Genomic DNA, 13474 nt, shown 5'->3' with positions numbered 1-13474 from the left:
CAAATCTACTTATCCTTTGCTTTTACAAGTGAAATATCTCATAGTTCAATGTCACTAAAAATTAATGCTATAAATTCTTTCTTGTCACACTTTTTCCACTCTACAACTTACTAATCAGTCAAAATATATTAAATATTTCATTATTAAATTTAATATACATTCCAATTCATCTACAGATGTCACTTCAATACATTTGACAGTCATGTCCAAATACCTGTGTCTCAAGCTTCATTTGCTATACATTGTATGTAGAAACAAGAAATGATGGAGGTGTGGTTGAACATAGTTATCATACAGTGTAAGGAGTTTTTCACTGTATCACAAGTATATGTAGTTAATTTGAAAATCATCCAAACATACAGATTATATTATTATGCCTATTACCATGAATTCCCTTCACTTGGAATGACTTTTAAACCTGGTATAACTGACTAGAAAGATTCATGCTTAAATGCTTTATTATGCTTTGCAAATATCCAATTGTTATCCACCAAATATTGCTCACAGTTTGCTTTATTGTTGATTTTCATGATGATATAATGATAAATCTATGGTTTAATTTTGTTGACAAAGTGATAATGTTAGGAAAACAACTTGTCTCAAAACACTGATTAAAGACAAAAATATAAAGCCCTATAACCAGAAAACTTTAAAAAAAAAAAACTGCTCTACTGAAAACAAAACAAAACAGTACAACCTTTTGAACACACTTGGATCATATAGGATTTTGTATTTTTGTCTTCTCTTGACAAATTATATTACTACATATTTCATAGAATAGCATTTCTTTCCACATAGCCCTGAGTCTATTTATCAGGGTATCTGACTTCTCCACAATTTCTTACATTATCCTCCTATTATTCCACAAGATATAATCTATGAACTCATTTGATCATTCTGAAATTCATATGCTTCTTCTTTCAAAGTTTTAAATCTTTGTAAAAGCACAACTTCAGAAAAATAATTAATTTCATGGAATACTTCCTGAATCAAAGACGACCAATATTTTTTAAAGCATGAATTCAATGTAAGTTTATCATTTTAAACATAATTATCTCCATAAAATAAGCACATTTCTCAAGTTCACAATTTAAATACAAACTTTAATACATCTCCTCTTTTTCTTGTTGTTAATCTTTAGATATTCTTTTTTAACATTGGAAGTTTGAGTGTTTAGAGTTTTATAAATTCTGTTTTAATAAAAACTTTCATTTTTATAATGCAAAAAGAATACATTCATAAACTTCTTTCTGATCAATAATAATAATATACTTTATAAAGATATTAACATCTTGCATATGAACTATCTTTTTTAGTTTATATTTTTGATTTATCAACAAAGTAGAAAAATTTAGTTAAACAGTTTTTAAAAGTGACACATTTCTGCAGAGTTATAGATTTCACAGTGTTCCTTGACCCTTTCATAATGGGTCAAGGTTTGAAGGCCATGCATTGTTTTTGTTGACTTGGATTCAAAATTTTATGCAACTACTATTTTATGAATTTATATCAGTAATTTTGGAATCCAGTTGTAGATTATAATTCAAACTTTAAAAGTATAAGAGTTAATTTCTTAATTTAGTAGTTAATATTAAAAGAACACATCTAAATATAGATTTTAGTGGGTCACATGGTATGTTGGTTGCAGCAGTTTAAAATTATATGTTTTTGATGTTAAAATACCAAGTCTATACTTTTGTACAAATTAGGAATGCAAATTACTAATACTGACAAACTAAAATATAAACTAAGAACCATATTTTTTTTTTATTTTGCTGAGATATGGCTTATGTACTAAATCAAACACAGTGGTCCATTTAAACTCTTTCCAATTTTTGAAATGGTCCCTCATATACTCTGATTACAGTATATAACGTAAATAACTAATCATCAGCTTAGAATGTCACCAGAGTGGTTTTCTCAGCCATTTAAATCTATGAAAAGGCTAGGGCATTCTTTCAGTCTCAGTTCTCAAGGAGGAAGGTTGTGTCTTTAAGCTGCTCAAAGTAGTATAAGTAATGAACAAATGTAATCCTAGAATACAGGAACAGTTATTTAACAACCAGCATTTTATGTTAAACCTAACACCTGTTTTGAGAAAATTCTTGAAATGAGACTTGAAATTACTTATATGATAAATGCTTTCTGCTGGCAGTCTAAAAGTTAAAGTTTAAAACATAGACACACATGTACAAGTCAATCATATTTCATGATCTAATTACAATATAAGAATTAATATTTTAGCAGTTCAACAACAAAAAAAGTTATTCAGGCACTTTCAAATTTCCAAACAAAGTTTACTTGTCAGATTTGATGAAAAACAACTGCCTGAAAATAATTATTTTGATTTACATTTTTACTATTTCTTTATATTTATTTATTTGTGTTACTGATCAACATTTAACATTTGTTAATAAAAACCAATGTTTTCAACCTTACCTTAATCTTGAGTATGCACCACTTTCAAGAGAGCTATGACTTTGTGAAATAGAACCAGAATCACTAGAACGACCAGAGTCTTGAGATCGTGATGTTGTCTGACTGGAGTGATTCTGTGTACACTGTTCTTCTCTAGAAACACCAGCAGTAGGAAGCTGGTGAGACAAGGAAGAGTGATGTGGAGTTGAAGTTTGCAAAACTGAATCATGCTTGTGAGAACGGTGATGACGATGATGGTGGTGGTGGTGGTGATGATGCTATGAGACAATTCATTAAACATTATTCAAAACAAAGCAGTAATTTTAATTTTAGATAGTTGATGGTTGCCCTACATATTCCAAAAAATAATTTATTCATCAACATTTTGAGGATAATATCTACAAAACAAAACAATTAACAACTAACAAACCAATTCTATGTATTCAGCTTTCAAGTTGTTACATTTAATCAATTCTTTTGTCTTGCAATCGTCAGTTTATTGCATATTTCCAAATGTTCAGGACTTAATGGCTGTTTTTTGTTGTACACCTTGCAATAAATATTAACACAAAATGGGCAAAGATGTTAATGAAAAGGTAAGTAATAAACAATTATATTCAGTTATAACCTGTTTCAGGGATAAACCACACTAAAACTAGTTAGTGCTGTACAGAAGTATTTCCAAAAAACTAAGGTGCAAAGCATTAATTCAATAAAGGATTATTTATAATTTATTTTTCCACAAGAAAAGTGACATTTTTCATACAAACTTAATTTGACAATACATACTGGGAGGCATTAAAAATGCAACAATGTATATACAGTTAAATAATTTTAATATGCTAGGTTAAACATAAGTTTTCAATGTACATATCATGAAATCATCATGTCTTTGCACTACACAATATTCAAATTTGATTAGAAACCGCACACAAATAGTTTAATCAGGATTTCAACATCCAGAACACTAATAACGGGCATGTCCTCCATTTCTCACCGAAAGAGCTTGGATCCTGTGTGGCATAAATGTCACCAGATTGTCAATCTGCCTCTGAGGGATGATGTCCCACTCAGCCAGAAGTACTGCAAGAGAGCTACAGGCAGGATCCCAATGACGGATGTGCTGATCCAAAATGTCCCAGAGATGCTCAATGGAATTTAATTCGGACGAATATGGAAGCCAGTCCAGAACGTTGTTCTCATTCAAACTATTTGTACACACCCTTGCCACGTGTGGACATGCATTGTCGTGCATGAAGGTGCACCACAAAGTGTGCGTGATCCTGGCTGGTTTCATCCCTGTCATTAGCATCCCGACCATCTGATCTTTGCTTTCTCGTGTCAGCCATGGCATCTTTCTTTGTGGTGAAATTAAACTTTTAAAACCTAGCATTTCATAAGCTGAAGGAACAGTGTGTACTGCATATAAAAGTTTTTCCATACTTTCACATTATGTACAACAGCAAAGGATAGGTAAGTTTTAACTTGTTCAAATACTGACATGTGATCACGCTGATTAAAATGATCTGAACTACTGAATTGTTTTCAGAGAATACTCATGATTAAAATCCAGGTGTGTTTGCACTGTTATTGCTCAACCTGTATGAAACAACTCATTTTATTACTTGTTGCATTTTTAATGCCACTAAGTACATTAGAACCACACAAAGCTGTAGCTTCCCTAAATAATAGTTCTGAGAATACACTAAGCATTTTCTTAATGCTAGGTATGATAATAAAGTAGAAATAGACCGAGATTTACTTATTTTTTACAAGCTAGATCTGAACTGTATTAAATTTTATATAGGTTTTGATATATGTAGAAAACTTCATATGTGATATAAATCACCTTTCGACGAGGTTGAGGTGAAGCAGAAGGGCTGGTCTGAGTTGCAGCACAGACCATAGGAAATTTAGTTAAGGGTTCTTCTTTGCTCTGAAAAAAGTATTAAAAAAATTTTGTTCCATTACATTAAAACATATGAATCAAAATAACATTAATAAATGAACACAACTATGAATAATTTCGCCTGTAGTTACTGAACTTACTAATGACTTCTTTATTATAGTGAAGTTACAATAACTAAGCAATACATATGAGTTAAAAAAAACTTTATTTATTCATTTATAATGCATAACAAGACTTCTTTGGCTTGTTTATGATAAAATACTGAGAGAAAAAAGAAAAAATTCAAATTTTTTATCCAGGAACATTTCAAAATGGAAGTAGTGTTTGACAGTTTTGTGTAACAAAGATAACAGTACATTACTCTTAAGTATTAAATTTAATTACAGCTATACAAAAGCTGAATACAGAATAAATGATCAACTATGAAGCAACTTTTTAAAATGATATGAACACGCTTATTGCAAAAACCATGATAATTTTGATAATTCATTGTTACTGAGATAATTCATGAGATCAAAAATCAATGTGCAACGTGTCCAAAAAGTCTGAAACCATAGGTGATTTCTACCTTTTCATAATTTCAACCACATGATTAATTATGCTGCTTTCAAAGCAAAAGAAAGTCACTGAATTAATCCTGATATTAATCTAAATTTGTTTCAAATTAAAAGGACAGCAAGTGGAACATATTCTGTAAAATTATTTAAAGTGACTATAGTTCCTAACTTTTAACACTCCAGATATAAACTTAATTTGAATTCTATATGACACACACATACAAGGAGAGACAATACAAACAACCAATACTACTACAGAACAATGCAACACACAAGAGGAGAGAGACAGGCAAATAGAGACAGGGACAGAGAGAAACAGAGAACTGAGAGGAAAATAAGAAAATCACTTATAGAAAGACAAAGACACCATAGGGAAACACAGATATGATTACAACAGATATCAGAGAGGCAAAATTAGGACAGCTTTCATCACCTAATTAATGATGTGGACAAAGCTTTATAAAACCATTATATCACAACAGGTTCCTCAGGACCAACATTACCATCAGAACACTTGAGCTGAGTAAAACTGGATTTGATCATTTGATCAGATAAAAAGCTCTAATTTCCAATCTCATTTCTGAACTTATTCTTCAACATCTCTAGTCCTCCACCTGGTTTTATTGTCATTGTGACTGCACAACCTCCACAAAGACAGACAGCTAAGATGTGACAAATATGCAACTCCTAGAAGGCCTTGCAACTCTCTTGGATACTTTCCTCAAATGAGTTAGCTCTGCTCTGATTTAACTCTCAGCTGGAAGATAATTTTTCCCTGAATACTTCTTTACCAGTTATTCTAGCATTTTTCCTGGAACTCTCTTATGAGAGGTATCTCTCTCACCAAGATCAAATAGCTCTTTGATATCCTCTTTGAATTTGTGAATGGTTATCCTGCCATACATTTGGCCTCTGCAAGGTTGAGTTGCCCATCTACATAGAAACAAAAAACAAGCTTATAATAATTTTAAGACAGAGCTGTGCATGTTCTTTTCATCATTCTTGACCTCAACAATGCCCAGTTCCCTAGACTGCTCTAAAAATAAAAGGTTTCTTGATAGTACAGGATCTGATGTCACATGACTCAACTTCTTTTTTCTTTTCTTTTATCAGTATTTTGCCTTCCACCAATGCCATTTCTGACTCATTTGTGCCTGTGTTAGGATGCTCACACCAGTCAACAGGCACATCCTATGATCTGACCCATCCTGAGCTCTGCCACAACCACTTTCATCACCTATTGACTCTTGATCTTCAGTATCATTATCACTGCTCAGTGATGTATTGAACTTATCTTCATATGCACCATCTTCACCTTCATCCTCAGTGAATTCTTCATAGATATCTTCTCCTTGTTTTTATCCCTACAGTGCTCCAGAATTCAGAATGTACCAATTAATTCCCAAACTGACATTTGCATGAATCTCAGGTCCAATGGTCAAGTAAGCATAGGCATGGCTTGAAAAAATTGACATATCAGGAAACGTTACTCTTATCAATGGTTAGCTGGATAAACTTAACAAATCTGGCCTTCCACTATGGCTACACCTACAGTCAACTGCTACAGATGCTCACAATCATTCTCAATAAGTTGGACATTCCAACATGAGACATTTACATAGTAATGAACTGTGAAGGTGTGATGCAATTATTTCATTCAATCAGCTAGAAATATACATATATTTCAATATTTTTGAAAATTATTTTACAATACATATGTGGCTTATCATATTTAGCATTTCAATTAACTTCAGTGCATACTCAAAACACATCAGACTTTTTAATTTTAATTTTTCACTTTTACATACATGTATCATCACACATAAAAGCAAAAGCTTGAGCCCAGTTTTGTTCTTTTTATTTGTCTGATACCAAAATGGAAAAAGGAAAAATGCACAACTTTAATGTATTATCTTCATACTTTTACAATTTCTAATAACATCGCATTTTGCTTTATTATCAAGAGTGATGGCAATCATAATCTTAAAGAAGTTATTATGGACTTTATTTTGCTCTATAATAATGTGGTATTCAAAAACTGAACTTAAACATTATTAGCTATATACACCTGTATGTGCTGTTACACACAAAACTATACTATATATAAGATATTAACTTAAATGTTCAACTTAACTGACACCTAATGTGTACCTGAGCTAAAAACCAGGTCAGAGACCCTAAAATTTTAGGTATAGCAGTCAATCCTAATTTCAATCCACAGAACAGAAAGAATGTATATAACTAGCAGAAGCTACATCCAGCTATTTAAGCCAAATGATAGTATTGAATCTCAATTTTATGATTTAATACTGAAATTTTAAAACCATCTGAAAAATTACAGTGAGCACAGGATATATAAAAATGGATAACATGTCACAAAATTATTAAAACAATCTTTGACATACTTTTTTTTTTACAAAAGCCAAACAACAAAATAAAAAGGTACATTTAAGATAATTTATGGCAGTAAATAAAAACAATTTATTATTAAAAGGGCAGTATTATCAACTTGACAAAACAACCAATTAAACAAATATTAACTCTTGCATTTTTAAAAGCAAGATCAAGCCAAAATCACAATCAGCACTGGAAGACATAATGAACAAACACAATACAATCATGTCACATCTTTCAGCATAACTACCAAATAAAGATTAGATTAACATGTAGTAGAGATGTAAGTTGTGATATGGTGTTATTCTTTTGTCAGTGATATGAAATAAAAAAGTAAACTATAGATTGTAATACCACTGTAGCCTAAATACATTTTAGTAATTCTTACAAAATTACGTATGAAGGGTTGATTTCCCGATGTATATGTATAATGTACTGTCAACCCTGAAGCCTGTCTACTATACAAGTCCTGTGTTTGGTAGTAAACCAAACTAAACATATTCACACTCGAATAGATGCTCACTACACCATGCATTAAAAACTATTTATCCACATCTTTTTCAACAATACTTCACATAATTTAATTCCTCACTGTTTTATAAGATAGTTTTCAAATGTTCACAAAACAATAATTCACATGTTTCTATGTCAGGACTAATCAGGAATCCAGATGCTTAATTCATACCAGTTATCTTTATAAATAAAGTACCAAGATTCATGTTCTAGTAAACTTTATATTTAAGCTGATCATTACAGTATCACACCACTTGAGCCAACCACACACAATATAACCTAGCAGTCTCAAGCCAATAAAACAGTTAACATTAAAGGGCATGACCAGCAACTACACTACAAACTTGTAATGTTATTAAGTACAACCACTGAACCAAATACACATACAAACAATATAACCCAAGAAGCTCAAGCCAATGATACAATCAATATTGGAGGGCATGACCAACCACTACAAACTTGTCATGTTATTCAGTACAACCATTGAGTCAAACACACATACATACACAAACAGTACAATCCAAGAACTTCGATCCAACAACAAAATTATCATTTCACATTCTTTACCATAACCACTGAATCAAGAACACACCCTGCTAGTATAAATTAAGATCTACACAACTCAGGTGGCTCTCAGGCAGGGAAGATCGTTAGGTACAAACATAACAGAAATCTGTCACTGGCCATTCGCTCTCACCAGTGCTCTCAGACAGATACTGTAATATTACTTACAAAGCTACTAGTTTCCAAGCAAAGAGTTCCCAATCCAAACTATTGCACTTCACAAGTACATGTTTTTCTGTATTTATTTTATATTATCATAAATGCTATGTATTACCACAAAGGGAAAAAAACTAGCAATCAAATGTGGGTACAATATGAACAGATTCCCCCTCTTTTTCTCTTTAAATCAAACAACAAGTTGTTAAAACTACTATTACACATTCCAAAAGTAAAAAGATTAAATTCATTGATTATAGAGATCAATTCCACATCAAACATTGTGTGTTAATTCTTTCTCATCTAACATATAGATACAGCATTAGTAGAAGACAATCATACATAAAGCATTTCAATGGATAGACATCTGTGGTACAATTTGCTGGAAGCATTTTCAGATCTTTACATATGAAAAATCACAAAATTTACCACTCCATTTACAAAATGACAGATTGTCTAAATTATTGCTCTGTCATTGTTTTTTACCACAGTCTGCTTAATTATACTAACTAAAAATTCACAAGTAAGTTGGTGGAAACTGGTGACATGCTGAACAGCTTTGCTTAACATCCACAAAAAATTATAAATTAGGAAGAAAGTATAACTTTATCAATAACTAGATTATTATATATTTAATCACTGTACTAAACTTTTCTCTAACAACTTTGAATGACAGTGTCACTACAGGCCATAAATCATGTTTTCAACAGTTGACTGTGACAATGCCATCTTATCAAATAAAAGAGAAAATAATTAGGGACTTTTTCTATCATATATATATCATAACTTAAAAATGTACTTAAAATCACTCTATATAAAAAAATGAACTTATTCATGATGCTTTTGGTAAAAATAATTTTTCAATGAAATATTCACTGAAAAAAAAATTTCTCAAATAAAATATACTTAACATGAAACTTCAATCACAAATGTTTATGATACTTTGAAAATTCATAAGATCAAAAAAGGTGGACCAAAAAATATTAATAACACAAACACTATGATGATGCAACTAAGTTCATTCACTATCTTTGAAAAAGAAAGAACTATTTTCTAAATATATATTGATAAAAGAACTTATTAAAGCTTAGACAAAGCTACTTTCTCAAGTTGAACTTCCATCAGAGTACTTACTGATATTTATTTTACATCTCTCTAAATTGTACTTCTATCAATCTTCTAATGTATGTTATTATAATCATTTTTCATTAACACAAAACTTCAAATTGGCTCAAAAATGATTTATATGTAAACTTTATAAAATAATTTGATAGTTTCACAAAAGTTTCCTCTTTTAACATTTTTTATAAAGTATAGAATCATAAACAATGCCATTTTTCTTCATATGAGAGAACCTAGCCATCTAATAAACTGGAAATCAACAAACATTTTATATAATAAAAATATGAAAATTTGATTAATCAAAAGCTTAAATATTTTAATTACCTTCTAAGATCACTTTAAACTAAACAGCTTTCTGACCTCCTGTGTCCTTAAGAGAATTTGAAGCTTCAGAATCATGGAGCCAGTGTTTATCAGTGTTTCCTGTCATAATAAGTTGCAAAACAGTTTGTTTCATTTACTTTGGTTTTCACTAACCATACTACCATTGGAATCGTATGACCATGCTATATGTATTATTATGCCAAATTGTGGAAGTTGCTGCAATCATTATGACACAACTGATTGAGAATTCTTACAGAAGTCTACCATGAGCAATTCTGTAGGATGTATTTAAATATTCTCAAGTTAAATATCTTCTTTCTCCCATCTACTCAACACCTATGCTCAAAAAGAATAAATAACATTCATTGAAAAGTACTTGAAATCATAAAATGTTTAGCATCAAGCAAACTAGAAATAAATATAAGAACTTACAGGTCTTTTTGAACTTGTCTGTGTTGCTACAGTTTCTTTTTTAAACAATACTGTTTCACAATCTTCCTGGACTTCTGTGTTTTGTTTCAATGTCTGTAAGTTGCAAATCAACATATCACAGATGACATACGAAATGCATCAATAATATATTTATGTAACTATTATATTTTAATAACAGAACAGCAGAAAACATTGTGACACATTCTATTACAAACAATTCTGTTTGATAAAGTTTGAAAGAATACTCTGAACCTGGTTTCTCAACAGAGAAGTAGAGATGTCAAAGTTTTCACTGTATGGTACAGAGCCTCACTGAAAGATTGAATGCCAGTACTAACACACAAAAATTATTTTGTAAGATCATATCATCAAATGTTTTCTAACAATTTTTATAACCTAAATTTCTTCCATTAACTGTCAGTTAAAAAATAGTTTTGGTTGAAGAATAAGAATAATAAAAAATACTAAAATACATGAATAAAAATTTATACAAACAAATAAAGAAATCATGGTTTACATACATTAAAGCTGCCACAAACTAAAATGATTTTTAAATCATACAAATACATGTGTGTGCATTTAAAGCTTCTGTAATTTTTATTACATTATATCTTTTCCCTAAAGTCAGTAGTAAAGATATAGAGCTCCAACTATACACAACAGTACAGTAATAATATTATTGCCTTAATTTAAATACATTTGTTGCTGTGCATGTGCATAGCTTATAATTTAAGGGGTACATATGTTTGTAAATACAGTTCTAGCTTGAGGCTTAAAGGTACACACTCTTAAATGTTTGTATATGCTAGAATTCCTCACTTCAGTATTTTACAAAACTTGCATTGCTCTTTAGAAATATACCTGGTGAATCTTTGTAAAAACAAAATGAACTATGAAGAAAAACTAACTATGTATAATGGTAAAAACTGTTGTCCCAGGTATCAGGCAATATAAATTTCATAGATCATACAAAGTTCAGCACACATTCCTAAGAATGTTACATCCATTGTATAAAACAGTACATAATTCCAAGTAAAAAAAACTTACAAAAAACAACAACAGCAAAGTCTTAATAAATTGGTTTCTTGAGATATAAGTCGAAGTATGACACCTATCAAAAGTGAGTTTGTGACACTATAATCAAATTTTCCCCATTAAAAAATATAAATACTCTAAAAATAGTTTAGGATCTTTAAAAGAAACAAAAAAGATACATAAAAAATGTAATATAATATTATTATGGGTAGTAAAGAGTGCTAGCCAGAAAAATCGATTAACAATGAACACTGATATATGTTTCACTGTTAGCAAATACACCAGTTATTACTTCCCCTTCACACAAACACACACACATAGTAAAAATAAAAAAAAAGTTATAGTTTGTTCTTTGTGCTTTGCATACACAGTTTGTTTTACTAGCTTCTTTAATTACTGAATAATCATGCACCTTGTTACTCTTTGGTATATTTCTTCTACAAGAAATTCAACCTCTACCACAAGAATTAATGTTCTCATTCCTGTAATTTAATAGTTTACTTTTGTTTTTAACTTGCTGAAATAAATATTTATATACAGACGTAATCTTTTTTTTACATAATACATCTATTGTACTGGGGAGCAACAACCTTAAGAGCTAGCCTTTGTCAATGATGGCCTTCATACCTCATTTAGCACTTACTCATAGTTTTTCTTTTTTTTAACTTTATTTTATAACTAATAGCTAACTGCATTATTTAAAATTTATTCATTCTTGTTTCAGACTTTTACTTTTTCTCACTAAATGAACCATAATTTACTTTTAGTACATTTTTCTCGGGAATCAGAATATTGACTTGTGCTATGAAACATGAAACAGAAAAATCACATTTCTAAACGTCTTCTAAGTAATAAGAATGAAAATTTAATTATAAGGTAATAAACATGTTTTATCACAGCTCAAGTTTCTAAAAATTTCAATTTCCAAGGTATGCTCATATAATTATATTCTTTTATATATATATATACACACACACACACACACACACACATATATAGAAAAGACCAGTATAAACACAACAAAATCTAATGTCACAGTTGAACAAAGGAGTGTAGGTCTTAAATGTTACCCTTTGAATGTAAACTTTGGGTTTCACTAACACAACCTATACCTTATTTTTTAAGATATAATAATACAGGGTGTTCAGAAAGTCACTGTGCAGTTTTGTAATTATATTTTATTCAGTCTATTTCAAGCCAGCAACTGATAGTGGTGTTTAGAAACAAAATAAGAATGATCCAGGCCTGTTTTGATGCCAACAGGGGTCACTTTCAACATTGTTTATAATTGAGACCAATCAAAAGTGACTTTGTGACACTATAATCAAATTTTCCCCATTAAAAAATATAAATACTCTAAAAAACAGTTCAGGATCTTTAAAAGAAACAAAAAAGATACATAAAAAATGTAATATAATATTATTATGGGTAGTAAAGAGTGCTAGCCAGAAAATATTCTATATTGAAACATGTCTGTTAATAAATATAAGTGCACAGTGACTTTCCGAACACCCTGTACTATTGTTCTATATCACTTTAAAAATAATTAAAATAAGTGATTCAACTCTTATATAACATTATATATAAATACTTTTAGTACTAATAGTTTGTTCATACACATTGTTTAATCTTCGTTTTTAATATTTTGCAAATAAATAAAAATACACATGATACACAATCAAAGAAAAATTTAAATCCAAACTTTAGATGAATTCATCAAAGAAGCAGCAGCAGTTTTGCAGCATAGAATGACTGAAAAAAACCCAAAAAACTTGTACCTAAAATTCCACAAAGAGTTAATAGTTTATTATAGTTTTATGGTTAGCTATACACTTTCAATAAAAACAAGCTTAAGTCAGGAAAATGCAAAAAACACAAACCTGAAGTTTTGCCAGTGGGATAATATCACAGTTTTGAGGTGCTTGCCACACTGTTTTCTGACTGCTTGGATTATAGTAATAGTAACGAGAAGTCTTTTGGTCAAACAACTCCCACCACTGATTTTCATCTGTCTTTTTTCTGCACAGAACAAATTCCTCTTCATTATTAC

The 13474-nt window shown here is 30.3% G+C and overlaps 1 protein-coding gene across 13 annotated transcripts in view; it reads right to left on the bottom strand.

Annotated features, from left to right (window-relative positions):
- Positions 1–13474, bottom strand: part of LOC143223138 (uncharacterized) — a 143328-nt gene that overhangs the window by 59192 nt on the left and 70662 nt on the right. For 9 of the 13 annotated variants that reach the window (XR_013012678.1, XM_076450670.1, XM_076450675.1 and 6 more), the window contains 4 exons: positions 13305–13443; positions 10390–10482; positions 4268–4354; positions 2440–2696 (listed from right to left, as the gene is read on the bottom strand). Coding sequence is in view for 11 of the 13 variants with exons in the window: in XM_076450670.1 (XP_076306785.1) it covers positions 2440–2696; positions 4268–4354; positions 10390–10482; positions 13305–13443 (576 nt within the window). In the remaining 2 variants the exon portion in view is untranslated. Of the gene's footprint in view, positions 1–2439; positions 2697–3415; positions 4355–10389; positions 10483–13304; positions 13444–13474 lie in introns of those variants that run through there. The other 4 variants (XM_076450668.1, XR_013012677.1, XM_076450680.1 and 1 more) reach the window with 4 other exon arrangements.

Source organism: Tachypleus tridentatus, chromosome 8 (genome assembly GCF_004210375.1).
Source record: "Tachypleus tridentatus isolate NWPU-2018 chromosome 8, ASM421037v1, whole genome shotgun sequence".
NCBI lineage: Eukaryota > Metazoa > Arthropoda > Merostomata > Xiphosura > Limulidae > Tachypleus > Tachypleus tridentatus.
Note: the sequence above shows the minus strand (reverse complement) of the source record. Positions and strands in the feature narration are given on the sequence as shown.